General features: G+C 38.2%; 1 protein-coding gene across 1 annotated transcript in view; it reads left to right on the plus strand.

The window, feature by feature from the left end:
* ppfibp2a (PPFIA binding protein 2a) overlaps positions 1–20357 on the plus strand; it is a 29565-nt gene extending 9208 nt beyond the window's left edge. The window contains exons 5-20 of the mRNA XM_063004474.1: positions 1011–1072; positions 4131–4206; positions 4358–4440; positions 4590–4606; positions 5606–5666; positions 6994–7035; positions 7157–7274; positions 9561–9693; positions 12521–12649; positions 13788–13938; positions 15902–16013; positions 16472–16560; positions 16679–16801; positions 18766–18891; positions 19298–19486; positions 19880–20357. Coding sequence (XP_062860544.1) covers positions 1011–1072; positions 4131–4206; positions 4358–4440; positions 4590–4606; positions 5606–5666; positions 6994–7035; positions 7157–7274; positions 9561–9693; positions 12521–12649; positions 13788–13938; positions 15902–16013; positions 16472–16560; positions 16679–16801; positions 18766–18891; positions 19298–19486; positions 19880–20080 — 1712 coding nt within the window. The 3' untranslated portion in view covers positions 20081–20357. The remainder of the gene's footprint in view (positions 1–1010; positions 1073–4130; positions 4207–4357; positions 4441–4589; positions 4607–5605; positions 5667–6993; positions 7036–7156; positions 7275–9560; positions 9694–12520; positions 12650–13787; positions 13939–15901; positions 16014–16471; positions 16561–16678; positions 16802–18765; positions 18892–19297; positions 19487–19879) is intronic.
* The last annotated feature ends 7620 nt before the right edge of the window (positions 20358–27977 follow it).

Genomic DNA, 27977 nt, shown 5'->3' on the forward strand with positions numbered 1-27977 from the left:
TACAGTTCGAGCAATTGAGGGTTAATGGGCTTGCTCCGCTGATGGGGAATGAACTGGCAACCTTATAATTGCCAGTCCAGTACCTTAACCGCTGAGCTACCTCTGCCCTAGTCTAGCCATAGGACATGAAGGCTATGGAATCTGTTTTTGACCAAGAGAGGATATTGTGGCCCAAATCACAGATTATTTTATGCTGGTGATGATGTGAACCCTTCTGTGTATGTGGCTGCATAGTTGCATACAAGTTAAAAGTTCCAATGTTAACTCGGTTCCACCATCAAAAGCACCCTACATCGCAAACAGGCAGGCATCAGAACTGGACATTGGGTCAATGTAAGAAGGTCAACTTGACTTGAAGGTCGACAAATCTTGTTTTTACCAAGATTATGTTTATAGTTGGGCACGAGTGTAATGTTTATGAGTGGAAGAGATGGTACCAGGATGCATTGTAAGACGATCCACCCCGTAACATATATAAGTTGAAGGACGTGCTGGTACCAGATTTCACGGGACTCCTTCAGATTTCCTGTAGAGTTTAAGTCTTGCAGTCAGAGCTGATTCAACAGCATATTCGGTGGGTGGTTTTATTGTTATGTGATCAGTGTATATGGCTTATTGCTTTCTGTGCATCTGAAATTTGAATCACGCTCTCTCATTTTCTTGAGTATACGTAAAAACCCAACACAGATATCCTGCCAGTTCCTATTATAGCATCAAACATTGATTTTTACTAAATCTGCTTACATTCTACAGCATGAGACAATGGCTCACCTTCAGTCTTTGCAAAAATAAGTCATTAGTGCTGGCTCATTCTCTCTTAGCGTAAACCTTTTCCTGCAAACGATTCACACCATTACTGTTTCTTTCTATTCTTCTTCATGTGCATGTAACCATCCACACAAAAGAATCCAGTGTGTTTGTAATGAAGTCCAGACTGTGGTAAATTGTACAGGGCTGATGTGTTTGTGACTGACTTTTCAAAAACATGGTTACTTGTTCTCTCTCAACAGATCAGGAATTACAGAAGTTAAAAGCTGGAATGGAATTATTAATTGCAGCAAATGATGAAAAGGTGATTCACATTACAATTACAGGCCTCTGCAATCAATAACGCTTCTACTACTTATAGTACTGAGAGTGCTACTACTAACAACAACTGCTACTGATAGTACAACTTCTTTTTATTACCATTAATGCTAGTAGTACCCTTAGTTTCTATCTATCCATCCATCCATCCATCCATCCATCCATCCTACCCACTTACCATCACCCACCCACCCATCCATCCTACCCACTTACCATCACCCATCCATCCATCCATCCACCCACCCATCCACCCACCCATCCATCCACCCATCCATCCACCCATCCTACCCACTTACCATCACCCATCCACCCATCCAACCTACCTACCTACCAACTTACCATCACCCACCCACCATCAATCCATCCATCCATCCATTCACCCACCCACCATCCATCCTACCCACTTACCATCACCCATCCATCCATCCATCCATCCATCCATACAACCTACCTACCCACTTACCATCACCAATCTATCCATTCATCCATCCATCCAACCTACCCACTTACTATCCAACTATCCATCCATCCATCCTACCTACCCACTTACCATGCAGTTAAAAAAAAGAATTAAAATAAAAACAGGGCTATATAAAATAAAAAAAGAAACACAAAACAATTGCTGCTGTTGTTCACAGTTATAGTTGTGTATTTGCTCCCAGTGTCTTGTGAGATTCCGCAAACTTCTCCTACGTTCATGGGTACCCTTAAGCAATTTGAAATGGGCAATAGCAGATTAGCTCTGGCACAGATAGCTCTGGATTTAGATGGGTACATTATTGTACTGTATGGTAATGTGCAATGGAAAAGGGGCATTAGTTAGCTGAGGAAGAGGGATCTAAATATAGCTCCCAGCTTGACATGCATTCAGCAGCTAATTGTTATTTTTGCAGGGATATTGTGTTCTCCTTATCTTTCCTAATATACTAATTAACTGTGTACTACATTGTGATATTCTGCTAGCAAGAACTTGTTTTATTTCATGTTATACATTTACCATTTTGTTGTAATGTGTGTACAAAAATCTGATGTATTTTAGAGTAAAATAAAGCCACATGCTTCATTGTGCTTTGTTCATTAGAGCAAACGGCAGTTCTAACTGCTCTCTCGTAGCACCAGCACAAGTTAAGGAGTAAATTAAAAGCAGTTCGAGCTCACACTGGAGTCTGTGTTTCCATTTGTGGACGGAGACAGGTTCACATATTTGCAGAAGCCCGGCTAAATCAGTTTCCTTGAGTCCACACATAGGTTCAAGCGTGTGCCAAAACCCACCATGCATTTGAAAAAACAGGACGTGGCAGGATCTGTTCCAGGGACCATTTCAAAACACACCCAGCCCTCTGAACTCACTGCCAAATCTCTGGTCTGCAATTTCATCACTGTTCCAATATAGTCTACTGGGACAGGGCTGGATTTAGACGATCAGCATGTAAAAGATCTCTACAGATTACATATTATTTATTGCATAATTATCTCAACTGTAGAACTGCACAAGCTCTATAATGTATTAAGTTTTTACTTTAAAAAAAAAATAGTATATATCTAATGTCCTGTATGTACAGTACCCAGCACTGTGCAAAAACAAGAAATATTAGTCAACTTATATATCTATGATTAATATAATAATTATAACTATGTACATATACACTGATCAGCCATAACATTAAAACCACCTTGTTTCTACACTCACTGTCCATTTTATCAGCTCCACTTACCATATAGAAGCACTTTGTAGTTCTACAATTACTGACTGTGGCACATATATTTATCTACATACTTTTTTAGCCTGCTTTTACCCTGTTCTTTAATGGTCAGGACCCCCACACAGCAGGTATTATTTAGGTGGTGGATCATTCTCAGCACTGCAGTGACACTGACATGGTGGTGGTGTGTTAGTGTGTGTTGTGCTGGTATGAGTGGATCACACACAGCAGCGCTGCTGGAGTTTTTAAATACTGTGTCCACTCACTGTCCACTCTATTAGACACTCCTGCCTAGTTGGTCCACCTTGTAAATGTAAAGTCAGAGACGATCGCTCATCTATTGCTGCTGTTTGAGTTGGTCATCTTCTATACCTTCATCAGTGGTCACAGGAAGCTGCCCACAGGGCACTGTTGGCTGGATATTTTTGGTTGGTGGACTATTCTCAGTTCAGCAGTGACAGTAAGGTGTTTAAAAACTCCATTAGAATTGCTGTGTTTTATCCACTCATACCAGCACAACACACACTAACACACCACCACCATGTCAGTGTCACTGCAGTGCTGAGAATGATCCATCACCCAAATAATAACTGCTCTGTGGTGGTCCTGTGGGGGTCCTGACCATTGAAGAACAGCATGAAAGGGGGCTAACAAAGCATGCAGAAAAACAGATGGACTACAGTCAGTAATTGTAGAACTACAAAGTGCTTTTATATGGTAAGTGGAGCTGATAAAATGGACAGTGAGTGTAGAAACAATGAGGTGGTTTTAATGTTATGGCTGATCAGTGTATAGTATTAGGTCTTTATGTATAAGCATATGTACATATGTGTACTACTAATTTTACTACTCATAATAATAATAATAATGTGTAAAAAATATTACACCAAAAACCCTGCTATTGTTTTCCTGCTTTTACATTTTGTTGAATTTGATTTCTTATTGTATTGTACATGTGAACCTGAACCTCTCGGCCACTGTGGGGGTGGTACAAGCAGCAGAGGAATTATATTGAGTTGAAAATTATTAGATAGGGAAAAATGGGAAAAGTGTGATAGTTTCCATAATAACATTAATTGTAATTCAGTAAGTTTTTTTTTCCTGTTTTAAATTAACACAGTCACTTACAACAAATAATTATTTTGAGCAGCCAGTCCAGCTTCTGCATACTTTCAGGAGGTTTAAGGAAACTTGAGTATCCAAAGGAATAGGGAGGAATGGGGGAAGCAGGCAATTAAGGAAAACATTAACTACAGATAAAGCTCCTCAGGACCTTTATATAATGTGTTGTCACTTGTATATGTTCACACACTGAATTTGTTTTATGTTTTATATACACAGGATAAACGTATAGAAGAACTCTCCATTCTCCTGAGCCACTGCAGGCAGTTTCGAGATGGCATGACCTTGATTCAGAGTAAGCCAACTCTGTAGTTCTAGTTTAACATTACAGCTGAATAAACAGTGATTCCAAGCTTTCAGTTCAACTGCCTTGTATATGGAAAGATGCCTAACTTCAAAATAATTACTGTAGGAGGAACTGATTGCTCTTAACCTGTAATCCCTAGACACTGCTGCAGCACAGAGTGGAAGTGAGGAGGACGAGCAAAATGGAGGAGTGAAGTTGAGGGCTCTTACTGTCAATTCTGAGGTACTTTTCCTTCAGCATGTGATTCACTTCAAATAAACGATATTACATTCTCAATTGTTTTTGCTTTTCACTATGATATATTTGAGTTCTATTATTTTTAGCTGACATCTAATGTGTCCTCCTCTCTACTTGCATCTGCAATCCCTCAGAAGGAGACAGAATCCAAGTAAGATCATCTTCATTAGCAAGCTAAATGTAAATGTGAAAAGATAAGACGTCACTATGCAAATCTTGCAAGGTTTGCATACGGCAGATCAATTTACAATATATCTAATCTATAAGATTAATATAATCAAATCTAGTAAGACAATAGCTAATAATAAAAAGTGGTACTAGTTACATATTATGATACTAATTATTTACAATTCAGGGTTAAATCTGCTACATTGTAAAAAAAAAAAAAAAATGGCCAAAATAACAAGGAACCAAACAATACATTTATTAATATATTTTTTCTTTATAATGACATGCATGTCAGAGCAGGTAAATAGTTTGAAGGTCACTGATTTTGGCTGATAATGCTAAATGCTCTCTAATTGCACCTGAAACCTCACACAGAGGGTTACTTCTAGCCCCCAAAGTATGCAATCTTATGTCCAAAGGCATGTGCACACCCCTTCTAATGATCAATTTCAAGACTTATTGCTAACAGGTGTATAAATTCAATTACAATCATCACCATTCATTTTTATAACATTGCTTTTAACATCTGGAAGTTTAGGGAACGCCTTTTCTGTTTCAGTATTATTAAGGCCGTGTATACAAACCAAGCTCCATAAATGGCCTGATGAGTTTGGTGTGGAACAACTTCAGCAGCCCGAACAGAGCCCTGACAGTAACATTACTGAACATATTTGCAATACACTCAAACAAGAATTTTAAGCAAGGCCTTTACAACAAATATTAATGCATCGACTCTCATATGCTCTTTTGACTGAATTCCAACAGTCACTTGACATTTGTGAAAAGGCCTGCCTAACGAGTAAAGGCTGTTATAAATGTATAAGAGAGAGGTTTTGAAATTAGATGTCCAACAAGCTTATGAAGAAGTGTGCACATACCTTTGGCCATATAGTGTATGTGCTAGATTCAATTTGTAATTAATCAACATGTTTTATATTACATACTGATTTTTCATTACTGATATATTATGGTGTTGTCATAGATCACAAAAATCACATCTGTCCAGCAGTGTGGAGGACTTGAAAGATGAAGCAGCACAAAAGGTTTGTCTGCATTGCAAAAAAAGAATCACTACACTTGAAAAACATGCACTTGAACAGTGCCTATGTATGGACTTTGGAAAATGTGTTATGACTATGATAAGCTCTGGGTGTTTATTAGCTTGACATTACTATAGTGTAAACTTTGCATCCTTAGGTAGTCTCACCAGGCAAATCCACACATCTGTCTGTGAAGAAACCCACAGAAATGGAAACAGAACCCAAGTGCAAATGTTTAATCAAGATAGAACAATACTGTGCCTAAAATGCCACTATCAAAAGGGGACAGTTGCAAATATAAAGGTGGTCAAATGAATAGAAACAAAGTAACTGATGAAAGACACAAAAACAAAGCCTGCAACATAGAAAGTGGATTAAACAGGGATAGAGCAAAACTGAGAAATGGATGTTACAAAATGCAAGACTGGACACATGGTTGAGTTACAGGAAAACCAAACAATGCTGGCATTGGACATCGATCAAATGGCAGACCAGACCGAGCAGTCCAGTCTCACAGATTAAGAAAAATACAAATATGTCAGCAAAGAAGCTGGCAAACTAAGATGGAGAAATGCTGATATAAAGAAAATATATGTGAAGTAAATTAATGCTCAAGATTTGAAAGTGTCCCCTTTCAGGCAAAAATGGCAACGCAGAAGGACATGACTCCTAAAGTGACTCACTGCTGAATCAGCCAAATTGTAGAAGATGTCAGTTGCTTAAGCGTCTATTTACTCCGAGACAGACAGCACCAATATTCACCATTGCCTTCAGACCAAATATGTCTTCTAATGCTACAACATAGTGTGCATCAGTTTAGAGATTTATGCCTTGCTAAAGATTATCCCTGCATTTGTTTGTGTGTTTTTTAAACTCACCAGATTAAACTTTCCTGGATTCTATGATCAAGACATCAGACAAAAATCTCGTCTTAAACTATTGAAACTGGATCATGCTTGAATCTTCCAGTAGCACAGCGATCCAAACCATACATCCAAAAACTTTTGCCATGAACATTCCAGTCCAATGATTTAAACCCTGTTGAAAAGCTATGGGGTGAGTTAAGGAGGAAAGTCTTTAAAAGAGAATCAAGAAGCTTGGAGGATCTGGATGGATACAGTATTGAGGAGTCCCATGTAATTTCTGTTAATCCCGTGAAACATTATAGGAGAAGATTCCTATCATTAAAATCTAGAATGAAATGTTAGATTTAATGTTGTAAATGTTGAAATTTTTTCCTCAGAATGTTTGCTTTTGTAGATTTGGTTTTTGTAATTTTCTTTTCTTGTAGTCTTATAGTTATAATTTATTTTGTTTTAAATTCTTGCAGCCCATAAATGAGACTCCTGTAGAACCTGTTTGCTCAGAGGAGGTAAACTAATGTAACATTTCATAAACTCCAACATGACCTGTATTAAATTCTTTCTGATATTGCTGGTGACACAAACAGTAACATATAAAATATTTTTATATGTTTTTATATGATTATTTAGAATCAGACCTCGCAGTCTAAGCTGCAGAATACAAACTGTGTTCTTATAGAGGGTGGCAAAAGTGACTCTTCAGAACCAAAGTCCCAAGATGAAAGCGAGGACGGAGACCAAAACCTGAGTATGAACCATGTCACATTTACACCTTACCTTATGTTTTATTAATACATGATACTACAGTGATTGCACAAGCTGGGCACAATAATTATCATTGAGGTCTTTATTTCTGATACTGTTTATTTTCTGTGATTAAATAATGGGAGAACATGCTGTTTTGTTCAAAAACAAATGTGGATCTCAAATGTGGATTTTCTAAAGATAGTCATTAAATACAATAACTATGATCATTAATGTGGTGGTATAGAATTTGTTAAACTATTTTTTATTATCATATAGTAATTGTCAATACCTGGTTACTACTCTTTAACCATTTAACAGAGCTAGGTGGACTATGCCTATTAAAGTACATGGATTAGTGGTCTCTTGTCAAGTTTGAGAAACTATCACATTTTGTTAAGTGGAAACTTGTCCAGATTGTTATCCAAGAACCACCAACACCAGGTCTACTACAAATACTACAAAGAAGCTGAATCATTATTCACAATCAAACAAGCATTACATTCCTTGGACTTAAAAACTACTGTTCAAAATAATTCTTTGTTCAACAATCGTCACCTTCAGCCAATTCCAAATTTGGCGGTATTTATTTAAGCAGGAGCTTTTTTCACAAAGCAGTTTTAAAACCCATGTTGATATAAAGCTTACTGAAATGCAGACAGTGTCTCCCATTTTTCAGCAGCTTCTACTTTACGTCAGGTTTGTTTTTTAATTCTTATCAAATTACATTTGACCTGTTGAACAAAACTCTTTTAAATATAAGATTTGAATTAGCTTTCAGATCTTGGCAAAATACAACTGTTCCATATACATTTTAATTAGTGTAGTTGAACTAGATCTCTTTATATTTATATATATATTATATATGGATGTTATAGTAAGATCTGTTTGGGGTGTTTCCTATCTTTTGGCCAATAAATCGGACCCACTGTTACCCTGAATAGGATAAAACAATAGTAAAAGTTGCCACAAAGTAAAAGTACATTACAGAAGTTTATATGCTGCCATCCCAATAAAGCTATACTGTATGTTTGACCCAACATTTAAAATTTGTTTCAATAATTTCTTCACAGAAAAACACTCACAGCAACACTAAAATATCAACTCTGCCATGACAAACTATAATCAGGTGTGTGGACACCTGATTATGAGCTTGATAAGAAATTCCATTCCAAAACAATTCAATTAAGAATGAAAAAAATAGTCCAACCAAAACCCCCCCCCCCTCTGCAAAAACTATTTTAAATCTTCTGGAAAGAAATAGGAATTTATGCTTATTCAAAGAGCATTTTTAAGACAGGCACTAATGTAAAATAACACCTGTCCTACAAAGTTCCAATTCATCCCAAAGAGGTTCAATGGGGTTCAATGGGGTTGAGGTCAGGGCAAGCCAATGGAATTCTACTAAACTTTTCAAGGTATGTCTTTATGGACCTTGTTTTGAGCACTGGGGTACAGTCATGCTGAATCAGAATAGCATATTTCCCAAACTTGACACAAAGCTTGATTCATATAATTTATTTGATCTTATTGGTTTTATACACCTTTATACACAATGGGTGTTCACAAACCTCTGACCATATAGTGTAAATGTCTATTACAAGTATATGTAAATATTTGACTTCAACTAGCTCTCTGTTTTGGCTTGGTTGTGATCTCTACTAACTGTGGGTTTTAACTCTTTATTGTTCTAATATTATTTCTAATAATTCTAATATTGATGCTGTCACTGCAGGAGTGCTTCTGGGGCTTTAAATGTATATTCCAAACCACTTTTTCTCCTGTTCTTCCCTCCATGAAAACCACCTGCGGCACTTTTTGCACACCAAGGTTCACATCTTTCTTTGATCAGGTGGCACAGTGGGGGGTCGTCCTGTGGAGCCAGAGTTTTATCTAAATTCTCTAGCCACGTTTTAACTAAAACCAGATGTTTGATCTGGTTTGTAAGAAGATCAAACACCAACACTTATGCCAAAATCTCTGTGCAGCAATGTAATTAATTTTTATTTTATAACTAGGTTTATTTTTAATTACACTAATTAAATAAAACACGTCAATGCTTTTCCCGACAAATTGGTTTATTTTACAGGACAGGCTGGAAGAAAATGTTAACCCTTGATTTAATAACTGACAATGCTTTATGTACAATGGGGCAAAGAATTCTATTAGTACAAAGTTAAATATTTGTTTCATTAATTATGTAGCAGCATACTTAAGATGAGTAATTTTAATAATTATTCTGCATGTCACATTAGCTTATAAATGTTTTTTTTATTATTCCTCCCTGCAGGAAAGTCAGAGAAAACAGAGAACACATCTGATCATTCACCCTCATCATCATCTGGTTTGGATTCAGGCCAACATTCGCCTGTCTCACAGGAAAACATAAAGAACAACAGGAGCATACGCAAACTCTGGGGAAAGTGAGTATCTACTGTACGTATTACTCTGCATGACTATTTGTACATGGTTGTCAGTGAGGATAACATTGACCTTCACCATCTATGAGGTAAAGCAAAAAAGTTATAAACTATTAATTGTTTAACTATGTAAGGCTCTCTAAGATCGCATTTCTTAATCAATGTTGAAAAGATGGTTAAAATAATGGCAGCATGTTCACCACCCATATAATTAGGACCTCTGTTCTATTTTTTCCCTCCCAGTCTGCCAGCCTCTGCTTGATCTTTTGGTTAGGGTTAGGGTTGGTTCTTACAGATCTGGAACTAAAACAGAGCTGAAATAGAGCATCAAAGCTCAAGCTAACCAGCTGGATGAATAACTGAGAAAAATAACTACTAATAGCCCTTTTACTTTGTTAATACAAACAGCCCTTGGATACAAGTCAACACTGATCAGTTAGCGAGTAGGAAAAGAAAACTGATAGTCCCTAATATCGCTTTTCGCAACATGCAAAGACTCAGCACAAAGCTGCAATACCATGCTGCTTTTAAATCATCTGCACAGCTGACAGCAATGAGTGCTGATTAGCACTGGGACATCGAACCACTACCTTACCTCTACTGGTTGATCTAAGCAATAGCACAGCAAAATGTCCTGAGTACAGGGGCCAGAACAGGGCTGAGACACATAAATGCTTCCCAACATTCCCAGTCAACCAAGTACTGGGTCTTGTCTTAAACTAGTTGGCAATCAATAAGATGCTTTACAGGTTCTGGTTTCTGTTTACAATTAATACTACAGTGGGGCCAAAAAGTATTTAGTCAGCCACTGATTGTGCAGGTTCTCCTACTTAGAAAGATGAGAGAGGTCTGTAATTTTCATCATAGGTACACTTCAACTATGAGAGACAAAATGAGAAAAAAAAAATCCAGGAAATCACATTGTAGGATTTTTAAAGAATTTATTTATAAATTATGGTGGAAAATAAGAATTTGGTCAATAACAAAAGTTCAACTTAATACTTTGTAACATAACCTTTGTTGGCAATGACAGAGGTCAAACGTTTCCTGTAAGTCTTCACCAGGTTTGCACACACTGTAGCTGGTATTTTGGCCCATTCCTCCATGCAGATCTCCTCTAGAGCAGTTATGTTTTGGGGCTGTCGCTGGGCAACACAGACTCCACAAATTTTCTATGGGGTTGAGGTCTGGAGACTGGCTAGGCCACTCCAGGACCTTGAAATGCTTTTTATGGAGCCACTCCTTCGTTGCCCGAGCGGTGTGTTTGGAATCATTGTCATGCTGGAAGACCCAGCCACGTTCCATCTTCAATGCTCTCACTGATGGAAGGAGGTTTTGGCTTAAAATCTCACGATACATGGCCCCGTTCATTCTTATTTTAACTCGTCCTGTCCCCTTTGCAGAAAAACAGCCCCAAAGCATGATGTTTCCAACCCCATGCTTCACAGTAGGTATGGTGTTCTTGGGTTTTTCTTCTTCCTCCAAACACGACGAGTTGAGTTTTTACCAAAAAGTTCCATTTTGGTTTCATGTGGTGACCACATGATATTCTCCCAATCCTCTTCTGGATCATCCATATGCTCTCTGGCAAACTTCAGACGGGCCTGGACATGTACTGGCTTAAGCAGGGGGACACGCCTGGCACTGCAGGATTTGAGTCCCTCTCGGCGTAGTGTGTTACTGATGGTAGCCTTTGTTACTTTGGTCCCAGCTCTCTGCAGGTCATTCATCAGGTCCCTCTGTGTACTTCTGGGATTTTTGCTCACCGTTCACATGATCATTTTGACCCCACGGGATGAGATCTTGACCCCAAGGGAGATTATCAATGGTCTTGTATGTCTTCCATTTTCTTACAATTGCTCCCACAGTTGATTTATTCACACCAACCTGCTTGCCTATTGTAGATTCAGTCTTCCCAGCCTGGTGCAGGTCTACAATTTTCTTCCTGGTGTCCGTCGACAGCTCTTTGGTCTTGGCCATGGTTGAGTTTGGAGTCTGACTGTTTGAGGCTGTGGACAGGTGTCTTTTATACAGATAACGAGGTCAAACAGGTGCCATTAATACAGGTAACGAGTGGAGGACAGAAGAGCTTCTTAAAGAAGTTATAGGTCTGTGAGAGCCAGAAATCTTGCTTGTTTGTGGGTGACCAAATACTTATTTTCCACCATAATTTACGAATAAATTCTTTAAAAATCCTACAACGTGATTTCCTGGATTTTTTTTTTCTTATTTTGTCTCTCATAGTTGAAGTGTACCTATGATGAAAATTACAGACCTCTCTCATCTTTCTAAGTAGGAGAACTTGCACAATCAGTGGCTGAATAAATACTTTTTGACCCCACTGTATATAAGCTTTATTTAAAAAATGATATTTTTTACTCTGTATTTAGATACAAAGGAAACTAACCACACTAACCAAACATTTTTAATACTGATATACAGCAAGGCATTTATTAACAACAGAAAAAACTAAAATTTTTAATGTGATCTGATTCATGCTGCAATGAAAATATAACTCAAAGTAACTCACGCCAGAAAGACACAACACTTTCAAATCACATTTCTAAGTTGACAGAAAACAGGAAAGATCCTGAAGATGTGTTTTCTAGCTTACCAAAGGTATTCCTAATACATCTGTAGGTCACAACCCAACTACAAGTCATTTCAAAAACATGTGTCAGAAGCATGAATAAGTTAATAATATATGTTTTTTTTTATCTGACCAAACCTGCAGCCACTAGTACATGTATATATGTTTTTTTTTATATTGTAATATATTGTAATATGAAAGGATGTTTGTAATGTGAATTGTGATATTCTTTAAATTTAGGATCAAGAGAACACAATCGGGGGGTCTGCACAATGATGATCTAGAACCCACTGAGTTTAGAAGAGGCGGATTTAGAGCCACTGCGGGACCCAGACTGGCTCGAACCCCTGAATCAGGCCGCTCAGTTCGGTAAGTTTAGAGTACACACAAACACTGCCAGGTAGCAGGGTGGCTAAGTGGGTAGCACTGTCGCCTCACAGCAAGAAGGTCCTGGGTTCGTTACCCAGGTGGGGCAGTCCGGGTCCTTTCTGTGTGGAGTTTGCATGTTCTCCCCATGTCCGTGTGGGTTTCCTCCGGGTGCTCCGGTTTCCTCCCACAGTCCAAAGACATGCAAGTGAGGTGAACTGGAGCTACGAGATTGTCCTAGACAGTGTTCGATATAACCTTGTGAACTAATAAACCTTGTGTAATGAGTCATGAATGTAACCAAAGTGTAAAACATGACGATAAAATCCTAATCAAACAAACAAACACTGCCTTTTTTATCTGAGTTCTGCTGACCTTCATTGAACTTTATTAAAACAGAAACAAACATGTACATAATGTATTTTACTATAGTTTGATTACGAGATTACAATCAGGGAAAGCTTTCTTGGCTCAGTCCAGATTGTTTCTCCTCAACCCAACCCTGGATAAGTGTAACTCACTATACAAGCAAGCCCTTGTCATTTACTGTATTAAGAACCTAAACCTACCTAAAATACCTAAAATGCAATACAATACACACACACACTATATATATATATATATATATATATATATATATATACACACAAAATACATATTCAATACAATCTTAATCTTCAAGATTTCTTGACCATAGCTGTCAATTCCTTGCCATCCATAGCTGTAATTTATTTAATTTGACTGCATTGTAGCAGAGCCACCCTACACTTGGACCTCCTGCACAGAAACTTGTTCCACAGCAACTTCACTACATTTAATGTTTTATTAATACTCACAACTCACATGACACTACTTCACACTTAACAAATATAAGATCCGATGATTTATCAGGTGATTTTTTACAGCTGTATAAACTGGTGGTCATGTCAGACATTGTTTATATAGCACATGCAAGTGGTTTTCTGGTGCTATAAAGTAACTATACAAATATGCCATAATTAGACACACTATTTAGTACACTAGTGCAGTTTGTGCCTAGCTAGACTACTTGAAAAAAACGTTTTTAAAAGTTTAGCCTTTTAGATACGAGTGTCTGCTGAGAGAGTTATGTTTTGCATTATTTTCCTCCTTCTGTCTCCAGAGACATGACTGTACCCTTCTCTAAGTGGACCACAGAACAGGTCTGTGGTTGGCTGGATGACTCTGGACTCGGGCAGTATGTTAATTTGGCACGTCAGTGGGTGATCAGTGGGCAAACTCTACTCTCTGCTACACCACAGGAATTTGAAAAGGTCTGCTTTTGAATTTAGCTTTCAGCTTGCAAACTTTTGTGTAGTTATATGAGCAAATGTAATGTTACAGAAGTGTAAAAAGTATAATTGAAGATTTCTGATAATCTTTTTATTGCATTGTCACACAGAATTATAGATCATTAAACAAAACATAATATTATACCAGTATGGAACAAGTAGTAAGAAACAAAGTTTTTGAACACATATACCAATCAGGCATAACATTATGACCACCTTCCTAATATTGTGTTGATCCACCTTTTGCTGCCACATACACAACAAATTGTGATGCACTGTGTATTCTGACACCTTTCTATCAGAACCAGCATTAACCTCTTCAGTAATCTGAGCTACAGTAGCTCGTCTGTTGGATCAGACACACGGGCCAGCCTTCGCTCCCCACGTGTATCAATAAGCCTTGGCCACCCATGACCCTGTTGCCGGTTTACCACTGTTCCTTCCTTGGACCACTTTTGATGGATACTGACCACTGCAGACCGGGAACACCTCACAAGAGCTGCAGTGTTGGAGATGCTCTGACCCAGTCGTCTAGCCATCACAATTTAGCCCTTGTCAGACTCGCTCAAATCCTTACGCTTGCCCATTTTTCTGCTTCTAACACATCAACTTTGAGTATAAAATGTTCACTTGCTGCCTAATATATCCCACCCACTAACAGGTGGCGTGATGAAGATAATCAGTGTTATTCACTTCACCTGTCAGTGCTCATAATGTTATGCCCGGTCAGTGTATATCTCATATATTCATAACTGGTTGCACAACCTTTAGCAGCAATGACTACAAATATAAACTTTCTGCAATCTAATATTAGTCTTTAGCTTTGAACAGCTTATTTTAGATCAAGGCTCTCTTTTAGGTCAGGACCTTTACTGATTTACTCTAAGATTTTATTTATTTTAAGCTATTTAAATTTTAAATGTGAAATTGCTTTTGTATTTTGGAACATTGTACTACTGCAGGGCACTCAGGTTAAACAGCATTCTATTACACTAGCTCACTGCCACTGAGATCTGGCCATGCAATCTCCCAGCTGTACATCATCACAGACACTGTTGTCTATATCGGAGAAGAGTGGGGATTGTTGAAACCCTGCGATGAATTGGCGCCCCTGTTTAGTGGTTCCCAGTGAAATTGGACCTGCTGGACCTGCTGACCAGGATAAAGTGGTTGATGAAAAGAAAATAAGAAATAAATAAAACTAAACTTTAATTGTTATGCCTCAGCTTCAGGTCATGGACAAATTATCTTAAATTATCCTTATAAGTTTTTTTTTTGGAAGTCATTGTTTTTCTAATAATTGCCCAAGTTGTGACACTACAATAGCACTGCTATTATAATGCTATAGTTATGAATTACTGTATTTGCTTCTCATCAGACATAATGAGACCCTGGTTGTCCAAAAAAGTCTCAGCTTTAGGGTCTGTATTTTGATTATTTCAAAAATAAAAATTTTGCTGATTTGGCATCAAGGTGCTGTTTTTCAAACATTTGTGCAGCTTGCAGTGGTTTCCTTAATGTTACTTTTCAGTTCATTCCATGTATGTCTAGTCTTTCAAACTGTACAATCAAGAACATTGTTGGCAGCTGAGTCTAGAGATATTGGCAGTTTTTAAACTGTGTTCCCGAAGATATTTTTCTCTGACTTACTGAGTAATTTGTTGCTAAACCCTTGGAAAAAGGGGTTGGCTGGCCACTCATGGCTGGATCCTGAATTTGGAGATAATTACTATCATTGTGGTAGTCTTTTCCCAGACTGAAAAAATCCTAGTGTTTCTGAAATTTCCTTAGACTAAGGCAAAGTGTTTCCCTGGGAATTTTAAGGTAGCTGCTTGACTTTGAGGGTAAGGTTGTGGATAGCTAGGATTTATACTCTACAGGTGGAATCTGCTGAAATCAAACCATTATGTTCTACAAAGGTGTTGTAAAATTCCTGTTGTTATAGGAGATGGGCATCAGACATCCTCTACACAGAAAGAAGTTGCAGTTGGTACTCAGGTCATTTAGCAACAAGGCGATGGAGAAATCATCTGAACTTGATCACATCTGGGTAACACGTACGTATAGTGCATGACTGTGCATGAATTATGGGTATTAAAACACCAAGCTCAGCGGTAGAAACGCACGCTGGTACACCAGAGCTGGGATCTCGAATACAACGTATCGAGTCCCAGCTCTGCCTGCCGGCTAGGCTGAGCAGCCACATGAACAACGATTGGCCTGTTGTTCAGATAGGGGTGGGATATTAAAGCCAGATAGGGACTCATAACTAATGCAATCGTGCAATGCCTGCACAGAGATGGGAAAAGAGTGCTGTCAGGGTGTGTCTCTCCGTACACAGTGCTGATCCACATCTGCACATTCTCCTCAATCAGAGCGGGGATCGGCATTGGTGGAGAGGAAGCATGACACAATCGGGCAATAAAGATAAAATGTCTTTATTAAGAAATAGTGTCTTTCTTTCTTGGTGGTATACATGTATAAAAGATGCCATTTTTCTTTATTCTGAATGTAGGCTGGCTGGATGACATTGGTTTACCTCAGTACAAAGACCAGTTCCATGAGAGCAGGGTAGATGGCAGGATGCTTCAGTATTTGACAGTGGTAAGGCTTTAGTCATTTTTTTCAGCCTTGATCATAGACGATGCTAAAATGAGTTGAAAATGCTTTTCACATGGCATTCTGTGTTTTTAACATGGCAACGTTAAAAATACTTTTACAGAATGACCTTTTGTTCCTGAAAGTCACCAGTCAGCTTCATCATCTCAGCATCAAATGTGCCATCCATGTTCTCCACGCCAACAAGTTTAACCCCCACTGTCTGCGGCGCAGACCTGGAGACGAGGTGGGTCTCCATTACAAATATTAAGCCTTTTTGAAAATCAAACTCAAGCTATTCAGTGCTTTGAAAGAGTACTTAAACCTCTTTTATTACACAATAGAGCAAAAAGTATTTGGACGCCACTTTTTAATATTGTGTTTTAGCTATGCCCATTGCTACCAGCAGAATAAAATCAGTTATATAATTGGGTTTTTTTCCCATTCAAGCATGAATGCTGTGCCCCTTTTTACAAAGAGGGCTTCATAAAGACATGGTTTGATGTGAAAAACTGCAATAGCCAGCACAGAGCCCTGACCTCAACTCCAATACATTTGGCGTGAATTGGAATGTTAACTGTGATCTATGCCTTCTAATCCAGGATCAGTCCCTGGCTTCCCATATTTATTTATTTTTTGTCTGATGGAATGGGCATAAAATTCTACTGAAATGTCTATACCTGTGAAGTGGGTGTTATGATTGTTCGCCCATAAGAGCAGATTATTTAACAGGACACAAGTGCAGAGAACTCTATACCACTTTATTTGAATACAAAGATAGGAAACGAGGCAAGGAAAGGTGAACACACTCAACAACACACTGAACACAAGGGGAGCTACACTACCAACATGGAAGGCTAGGCTAAAGGCTATGCTAAGCTAACAGTTATGCCAACACTAAATGCTAACTAAGACCAAGAAACTTTTAAAATAGGTCCCTAAACTGTACTAAATTAGAAATGCTAATTCCTTTACTAAACCTAAGATAAAGGCTCACAATGACACAAGGGGCAAAACACTATGGGGAAAACCAGGACAAGGACATAAACAAGGATGGAACTATGGTGAGGACAAGACAGAGAGCAGGACCAATATTACACAAAGGCTAGCCTAAGACAAGAAACATGGATCTCTACATATGACTATAACAAGGCACATGGACATCAAGGTTATATTTAGACAAGAGAAAACAAAGAGGGTTTATGGCTACATGCTCTGCACTACTTTCACCTAATTTTACTCCAATGACCCTTAAGATGAACAAGGGCACATGGGTAAGTTATACACAAGACAGTGATAACACAACAATAAACAGGTGATCATGAAGAAGTGGAGCAGAGTCAACAATAAACAAACAATAAACAAAAGTCCATGTGCTCTGGTAGCCAGACAGACTTCATAATAATGCCCATGGTTTGGAATGGGTTGTCTAACAAGCTCATGGTCAGGTGGCCACATGTGTTTGGTCATATATTGTATTTATATGTACATTTTATTGTCAGATTTTCCACATTTCACTAATTGTAGGGCGCTCAGGTAAAACACGCTAGCACATCAGAGCTGACATCTAAGCTCTGCTATCAGCCCTACACGGATAATGACTGACTCGTACGTCAGGGTTGGATGCTGGAGGAAAATCCTCATAACTGATGCAATTGCGGCCTCTGCTGGCTGATTGGTAGTGCAAAATCTCCCTATCGAACCCTATTATCCTGGTCAGGGTCACGGTGGGTCTGATTCGTCGAAAAAAAAATAGGAAAGACCCCAAGGTTCATCAGAGAGCACACACAAACACACAAACTGGCCTGACTGCATGTCTTTGAACATGTGGGAGGGAACTGGAGCACCCAGAGAAAACCCACATGGACTCAGGGAGAACATGCAAACCCCACACAGAAAGGACCCTGGAAATTAAACCCAGGCCCTATTTGCTGTTAGGTGACAGTGCTACCATGCTGCCCGAATTTGTATTAAATATGAATACAATTTTATTTATAGATTTTATTTTCGTACTTGTTTTCTACTTTAGACATAGAAAATAATTTCTGATACAAGTATCATAATCATTGTTTACTGTTAAAAAATATGAATATTTTTAAAGGTACTGTACAATATATGCTATTGCAAACTGCCTATACACTCAGCTTACAATGCCCATAGAATTACACACTTGGATATAATAGAAATCTGTTTTGTATGGATTTTTTGCAGAATAAAACGTCTCCCTCTGAGGTTATGCAGTGGTCTAATCATCGGGTGATGGAGTGGTTGCGTGCTGTAGATTTAGCTGAATACGCTCCTAATCTCAGAGGCAGTGGAGTCCATGGAGGCCTCATAGTAAGTCATCTAGAAAAAAAAAAACTCTGCAAATATAACTCATCTTCTGTTTTATTCTTCAGTATGAATGTTTCATGGATCCAGGTCATTTTGATTCAAAAGCAATAATATTTTATATTTTTTAATATATTATGTCAATTATTAATAGCAATTTAGTGATTTGATCATTGAACTGCAGAACATTGCTGCCAGTCTAAACTAGTATATTTAGTATTTAATTTGAGTATATAAGATTTGATCTTAGAATTTTTTTTTTAATTTTTGTATTATTTGGGCTGCAAATACTGTATGTATTCTTTCATATTAAGCCTGATCATATAGGTTACGTTTTTTTGATTAGGTTGTAGTACTGTGTTATGCTTTTAATCTAACAATAAGCAAATGCTTCTGTGTGGTATAAATTCAGATTTTGGAGCCTCGTTTTAACTCTGAAACCTTGGCCTTGTTGCTGAACATCCCACCTCAGAAGACCCTTCTAAGACGTCATTTAGCCACGAACTTCAACTCTCTGGTGGGAGCCCAGGCTCAGCAGGAGAAACGAGAGTATGCAAATGCAAGTGGGCACACGCCTCTCACCACTACTGCTAAAGTCAGGGTATGATACCATTAATTATTTAATTAACATATTGTCTGTTTTACCACCGATTTATACTGGTCAGGGTAGCATTGGGTCTAATTCATTGGGCAAGACCCCAGACAAGTAGTCAGTCCATCACAGAGTGGACACACACACTTTTACGGCAATTTATGTAGCTTTAATCGGCCTCACCAGAGCACCAGGAGGGTACACATGAAGACACAAAGAGAACATGCAAAGTTCACCCAGAAAGGACACTGGCACTAGTATTATCCATTTTTATTACTGTGATATGAATAAATCCACAGAGGGGTCTGATTTACTTGGCGAAAGGCAGGAAAAAGCTCAATCAGTTGTATAAGAATTACAAATGTTTGACATATTCTTGTTTTTGTCTTTCCCATTTCTCAGCCAAAGAAGCTTGGCTTTACCAACTTCGGCCATTTGAGGAAAAGGAGGCAAGATGATTCAGCAGACTATATTTGCCCAGTAGAAATGGGAAACTCACCAATTCTGAATGGTACAACTCACCAGCTCCAGCAAAGCTTCAGGGGTTTGAGCCCAATCACGGACAAAGACTCTAGTAAGGTGGATCAAAATGGGCTAAAATGATGATTAGAACCTTCAACCAGTGTATAGTTTCTTTTTTGCTGTGCTTCATCTCCTGGCATTGTTTTTTTCTATTCGGATGGTTAGCATCAGTGAAAATCACATACATGCTGCTTGATGAATTATAAGAAAAAAACTGCATTAATTCTTTTGGGAAACATGCAGAATTGTTGTATTATACATTATGATGCTATTTAATTATATTGACTGTGTATATTTTTGGCATGATGAATGGCTGGAACCTGAATTTACTGGTGTATAATTCATTCATTCATTAAAGTCCCTACTATTCAGAATCATGTTAATCTCTCTGTGTTTTCTTACATCCAAGTGAGGTTTTATTTTGGGCAATAGATAGAGAAAAGAAATAATTTGTTCTTTTTATTTTGACAGTATTATCTTACGTACATGTAATATACACTGATCAGACATAACATTAAAACCAACTCCTTGTTTCTACACTCACTGTCCATTTTATCAGCTCCACTTACCATATAGAAGCACTTTGTATTTTTACAATTACTGACTGTAGTCCATCTGTTTCTATGCATGCTTTGTTAGCCCCTTTTCATGCTGTTCTTCAATGGTCAGGACTCTCCCAGGACCACTACAGAGTAGGTATTACTTAGATGGTGGGTCATTCTCAGCACTGCAGTGACACTGACATGGTGGTGGTGTGTTAGTGTGTGTTGTGCTGGTATGAGTGGATCAGACACAGCAGTGCTGCTGGAGTTTTTAAACACCTTACTGTCACTGCTGGACTGAGAATAGACCACTAACCAAAAATAAATCCAGCCAACAGCGCCCCATGGGCAGCGTCCTGTGACCACTGATGAAGGTCTAGAAGATGACTCAAACAGCAGCAATAGATGAGCGATCGTCTCTGACTTTACATCTGCAGTGGACAGTGAGTGGACACGGTATTTAAAAACTCCAGCAGCGCTGCTGTGTCTGATCCACTCATACCAGCACAACACACACTAACACACCACCACCATGTCAGTGTCACTGCAGTGCTGAGAATGATCCACCACCCAAATATAACCTACGCTGTAGTGGTCCTGGGAGAGTCTTGACTATTAAAGAACAGCATGAAAGGGGGCTAACAAAGCATGCAGAGAAACAGATGAACTACAAAGTGCTTCTATATTGTAAGTGAAGCTGATAAAATGGACAGTGAGTGTAGAAGCAATGAGGTGGTTTTAATGTTATGGCTGATCAGTGTAGATACAATATACATATTATGTACATGTTACAGTACACATGTTACAATCTGCATCTATGCTGACCCTGTCCAGGGTAAAATGGTTACTGAAGATGACTAAATTACACACATAAATTTTTTGCCATATCTGGACTGCGATGAGGACCCTGATCAAGCCTGACCCCCTACTGCTCTAAACACACAGTAAGCTAAATACCGCTAAAGCAAAGTATACGTACTCACCATCGGTGTCCCGCGAAGGGAATGAGGGAAAACCTGAGCACAGGTAAGATTCCATCCTTTGAGGGAGCAGGCGAGCTCACTCTCTCAGAGAAGGAGGGGGGATTTTACCTGCATTCGCGCTGTGCATCGGCGCAACGAAACAGAGACTTTTTATCACAGCGATTAGACTGAATATTTATGTTGTGTTGATAATGGTGGTATATCGCGATTAAGTGCTAATAGTATTACGGGATGTATACCTATGTAGCGAGCTCTGGTGTATTAATGTGTATACCGATTCGGGCGTAATGGAGCACTCCATTCACGTATGCCGCGCACATACGTTTTAAGCGGGAGTACGGCCTATAGCGGGGTCTAGTGCTGGTAAATTCGGTTCATTTTATGGACTCGGGTTAATCTGAGTCACTCAGTAATGTGATCCGGTTCACTTGAGTCACTTGAGTCCCCCCCACCACCCGTCCAATAAATAAAATAAATTACAACTGTAACAATCCACTGACACATTATTAGGTTGCAGATTTAACTTTAATTTAAATTCCACACACCAAAAAAACAAACAAACACAACTGAATCATGGGGGATAGGGACAAGGAGCGTGGACTCACCTATCAATTAGATGGGTATATTACATTTACATTTTCAGCATTTAGCAGACGCTTTTATCCAAAGCGACTTACACAATGAGCAATTGAGGGTTAAGGGCCTTGCTTAGGGACCCAACAGTGGCAACTTGGTGGTGGCGGGGCTTGAACCAGGAACCTTCAGCTTACTAGTCCAGTACCTTAACCACCGAGCTATCACTGGCCCATATTAATGGGTCAAGGGTTCAAGGGTTCAAGGGGGATGGTCAACAACAAATTGCCATCGAAACTTGACTCAATCAGGCAGCCACAGTGGCACCAAAACAAACAGTCAATAAATTAACACAGGGGAAGGGCTATGATACTCCTTAAGTTGTACAGTCCTAAAGTAGCCTGTAAGCATTTGCAATTTAATAATAATATAACTATATTTTGTTGTTGTTTTGCTTACAAGAAAATATGCTGCATTACTAAGCTATACCGCTACTACTGATAATGATAATAAAAATAATAGCATGTGCATAAATCAGCCACATAACAAACACCAGTGTGTTTAACCGCTTGTTTATTGGAATACTGAACTTATTACTTAGATTCACGGACTGGAATGAAGCCGGTTCAGCCAAATCATCTGAGTCCGTGGTGTTTTCCGGTGAGTTTGCTAACTCGCCTTGTGTACTTAGCAGCAGCCAGTCAGAGGACTCATAGGATCCGGGTTAATTAAGACCTCCTGATTCAGTACAAAGATTCGTATCATTGACCCGGGTGATTCAGGAACTGCCCAGCTCTGGTTAGAGTTGAGTTGGGTAAAGTGAGGTGTGAAGTAGAACGATTGAACTGACTGACTGACTCAGAGTTGAGCCTGTGTGAATCGTCTGATTCGGGTCTGACTCGGCCCTAGTGCCTGGACTTTTTGTTATTTTTAAACTGTGAATAGGCTGCTATAAGCCATGTATCATTTGTTTGTAAATAACTGTAAATGATTTTCACCTTGTTGGAGCACGTATTGGACTAAATAAACACACATTGCACTTTATCTCTTCCTGGGATTTTCCTAGTTCTTCCTTTTGACCCCTGTGACCACGCAATAACGTGAGACCTACAGTTACTTACGGATGCCAGTGAGGCTTGCTGAGTGTGAACCTGGTTTTCTGGATTTTTCCAATGGGTTTGATTAATGAATGCTTCAGAAGATAAACAAAAGAGGTTCATAGAACTTTATTCTGAAGCTTTCATATGCATCTCCTCCTTTTCATAAATGTAATCCATAGGTAGACAAGTACCTGAGATCTCCTCCAGTCTCTTCTGGACCTGTTAACAGAGAGATCAGGTCAGAGCCACTACATTGGCTGTGCTTCTTCACAATGAAGGCTTTGGCACTACAATGTTATTATCTACTACTTAACACATACTATCTCATATTGTCCAGTTAAACTATGTAGATATAAAGCTAGGTGTGCATGGAGATCTGCTGGTCTCTTGGTCTGTTGGTCAATCTTCATAATTGGGAAGATTTTCGGAAGAGTTTAAAGGCTCTCATTCAGTTTCATCACTACTCTTACATGAGGATGTCTGTAAAATAATCTATTATGTATGTATCTAACCTGAAATTTGATCAGGTTAGATACAGAAAAGAAAGAGGACCTGCTTTTTCATTTGAAGAGTGTGAGGGGTGACTAACTGATTTTGGTATTACAGCAATTTTTAACTATGCTTGCTTAATGTGGGGGGTCTGGATTGTGACAAAATGTGATTTAAGATTGTGTTTCCTAGCAAAAATAACAAAAATAAATGAGACATCAGGCATCAGTTAAAAAAACGAAACAGATACCAAATAAAAAGTACTTTTAATGTTTGCTCAGCATTAAAAACCTTCGGTGTTTTCTTTTTTGTGAGTATCGTGTTGTGTAATTAAATATTGAATTTATGAATACATGAAACAAATAAGATAAATGACTTCCATAAATGAAACACTATTACTATTATTTAAATATAATACAATTTAAATGTATTTATTGTATCTTAATGCTGTCCTTAATGTTGTACAAATAAGTGATAATTAATTAAAAGAAACAAATAAATGATTACATAAATAAGTAAATTAAATGAAAAAAAAAATCCTCTTCATTGGCGTTGAATTAAAAGAGTGATGTGAGGGCTATGTTTGGATTTTTATCAGCCAGGAGGAGGCAGTATCAGTCCACAATTGAATCATTTCCCACATAGGCTTTGGAGAAAGAACCTCTAAATTGTTGTAAATGTTTACAATGATCTTTTTCTAACTATTTTGACTGCTAATGCTAATGCACATTTGTCACACAAAATAATTTGACATCATTAAGCATACGATTCTTACACAGAGTTCATCTGAGGAAAACTCAACACATTTTTTTGTACTTCGTTGTTTTTGCGGCACGGTGGCTAAGTGGGTAGCACTGTCGCCTCACAGCAAGAAGGTCCTGGGTTCGATCCCCAGGTGTGGCAGTCGGGGTCCTTTCTGTGTGGAGTTTGCATGTTCTCCCCGTGTCTGCGTGGGTTTCCTCCGGGTGCTCCGGTTTCCTCCCACAGTCCAAAGACATGCAGGTGAGGTGAATTGGATATACTAAATTGTCCATGACTGTGTCTGATATAACCTTGTGAACTGATGAACCTTGTGTAATGAGTAACTACCATTTCCTGTCATGAATGTAACCAAAAGTGTAAAAAATGACATTAAAATCCTAATAAAACAAAACAAACATCGTTTTTGATATGTAATTATGCTTAGAAATACAACGAAAAACTAATTCCTTACTAAACAAGGCTCTCCACACTGCCAAAAAATGAATCAGCCAGTAATCCAATGATTTAAGAACAATGTTTAATAATGTGCGATTGCAAGGATGTCAGATATTTTAGCTTCATTTTGAAACATTCGTCACACAAAATAATTTGACATTTTTAAGCAAAGGATTCTTATATTAATACATAGATGTTGATATACAGTACAGTAAAACACCAAGATATTTAGGAAACCTGAAAATGCAAAACACAAGAACACAACCCTGTTTGAACAGCTAAAGACTCGCACAGCAATTTATTTCTTAGGATTTTAACGTCATGTTTGACATACTTTGGTTACATTAATTACAGAACAGGTATTCGTTACACAAGATTCATCAGTTCACCAGTTTTTAATGTCAAACACTTAACACTTAAAGTCATGGACAATTTTGAATCTCCAATTCACCTCACTTGCATGTTTTTGGACTGTAGGAAACCGGAGCTCCTGGAGGAAACCCACACAGACCCAGGGAGAACATGCAAACCCCACACAGAAAGACCCGGACCGCCCCACCTGGGGATCAAACCCAGGACCTTTTTGCTGTAAGGTGACAGTGCTACCCACTGAGACACTGTGCCGCCCACTCGCACAGCAAAACTGCCAACAAATTAGATCAATACTGTACATGCATTTACTCCACAACTGATTATTAAATGTTGTCAAAAGAATACTGGAAGAAACCTTAGCTCAAAATAATTTCTATTAGGCATTTATATAATATGTGTACCTGACCTGTTTAATACACTAGTTTTATATGTGCTCTCTCCCTTCCAGTGAGACTGAAAAATCAGCCAAACCTTTTTTTCCCTTCTCCCTTAAACAGAGACACTAAACAATCTAGACGATGCTGCTGCGTAAGTTTTGATCCTGTAATGAAGGCTCAGATCAGAGAAGGCACTTATTAAATCATATTTCACAAGCCTGTCTTGTCATAAAGAATTAGAGCACAGGATTCTCCCATGCCTTGTTAAAACAGCCAGCACTTTTTATAATAGTGCATGCTATCTAATTTCAATAATGTGGTCTGATGCCCATTCTCTGGCATCTTAATGGCTATTATTTATGCCAGCCGTATACATAAGGAGACTGCAGGAAGTTGCATTGCACAGGAAAGTGGACGATGAATGACACTGCAATCTGCTGTATGATATCTATTGTTTTAATTAAGTGAAAGCAAGTGAGACAGTTATTGGTTGTGAAGTTGTTAATGGCTGTGCAAAGAACAGAGAAAATCTAAATAAAATAGCACTGCTGCATTTACATGAATAATTTATAGTCGCTTTGCTAATGATTATATACAATTATTCTTTTATTAATTTATTTATTTATTTTCCTCACAAAGGCGGTGCATTCTGCTTGATAAATAACAAAGGCAATAATATAAAATTGCCTACGCTGTGCCAGAATAGCACTCCAGTGGATAACATTGGTTTTCAATGTAGTTCAAATAAGTAATGAGCTAATGTTTTGTTATCTCAATTGAGTCTTTATATCTTGCAAGAAAATGTATCTTTTTAAATATTGTTGTGTGTGCTATAATGCTAAACAAGCAAATACCTACACTTGCTTGTAGATTTATCTTATACATCACTATTATTTGTGTGTTGGGTGTTATGAAATGAACATTTTTAAGTAACATAACAAAAATACACTACATGAACCCAGCATCACACACAGTTAAGGTAAATCATTTTTATTCACTTGGTGAGATCTTAAAAATTTAATGATTACTGAACTTCTTTTGTTTTGGTAACTATAACACACAATAAAGTTAATTCAGTTATTCACTTTGTACTGACTAATTTTGACCTGCAAGCTTTGCAACACAATCAGTTTATCACAACTTAGATAATTGATTAGTTAACTTAACTTGTGGAATTGCATCCTTGTCCATTTACTGCTGTTGTGACAGAAAAGATGATGACAGTGACGATGATGATAATGATGTTTGTTTGTTTATTAGGCTTTTAACATCATGTTTTACACTTTGGTTACATTCATGACAGGAAATGTTACTCATTACACAAGGTTATATCGAACCCAGTCCTGGACAATTTAGTATCTCCAATTTACCTCAATTGCACGTCTTTGGACTGTGGGAGTAAGCCAACACACATCAACACACATCAATTCTGGGACAATTGGAACAAATTAAAACATAGAGAACAGGAAGAATTGGCCATTCAGGATGGGGATATCTGGACAACCCATTTCCAATCACTCTTTAAAAATGTAGAATTAGATTCAAATCCTGAACAAAATCAAATTATTAGTAAATTAGAGAAACTGGAACGGGCTGTTAAAAACCACCAGAATCCTCTAGACTCTCTCATTACTGAGCAGGAACTTAAAGACAACATTAAAAAACTAAAAACAAAGAAATCATCAGGACCTGACGGGATGTTAATGTTAAAAGTCTTTAACCTGGTTCTGAGTGTTGGCTCCTTCCCTGAAATCTGGAATCAAGGTCTCATAACACCCATCTACAAAAGTGGAGATAAATTCGACCCTAATAATTACCGGGGCATCTGTGTGAACAGTAACCTGGGGAAGTTATTCTGTAGTATAATTAACTCACGATTATTACACTTCCTTACCCAACACAACGTCCTGAGTAAAAGTCAGATTGGATTTCTACCAAATTACCACGCTACAGATCATATTTACACCCTACACACCCTGATCGAAAAATATGTAGTTCAAAATAACTAAAATATTTGCATGTTTTATTGATTTAAAAAAAGCTTTTGATTCCATTTGGCATGAAGGATTGTTTTATAAAATGTTAGAGAGTGGTGTAGGGGGTAAAACATATGATCTTATTAAATCCATGTACACAGAAAACCAGTGTGGAATAAGAATTGGCAGTAAGAGAACACATCTCATCTCTCAGGAGCGTGGAGTGAGACAGGGCTGCTGTTTAAGTCCAACTCTATTTAACATCTATATTAATGAATTGGCCTCCATGTTAGAGCACTCAGCCACGCCCAGTCTCACTCTACACGACTCCGAGATTAAACTCCTGCTATATGCAGATGATCTGGTCCT

The sequence above is a fragment of the Trichomycterus rosablanca genome, chromosome 11 (genome assembly GCF_030014385.1).
Source record: "Trichomycterus rosablanca isolate fTriRos1 chromosome 11, fTriRos1.hap1, whole genome shotgun sequence".
Lineage (NCBI taxonomy): Eukaryota > Metazoa > Chordata > Actinopteri > Siluriformes > Trichomycteridae > Trichomycterus > Trichomycterus rosablanca.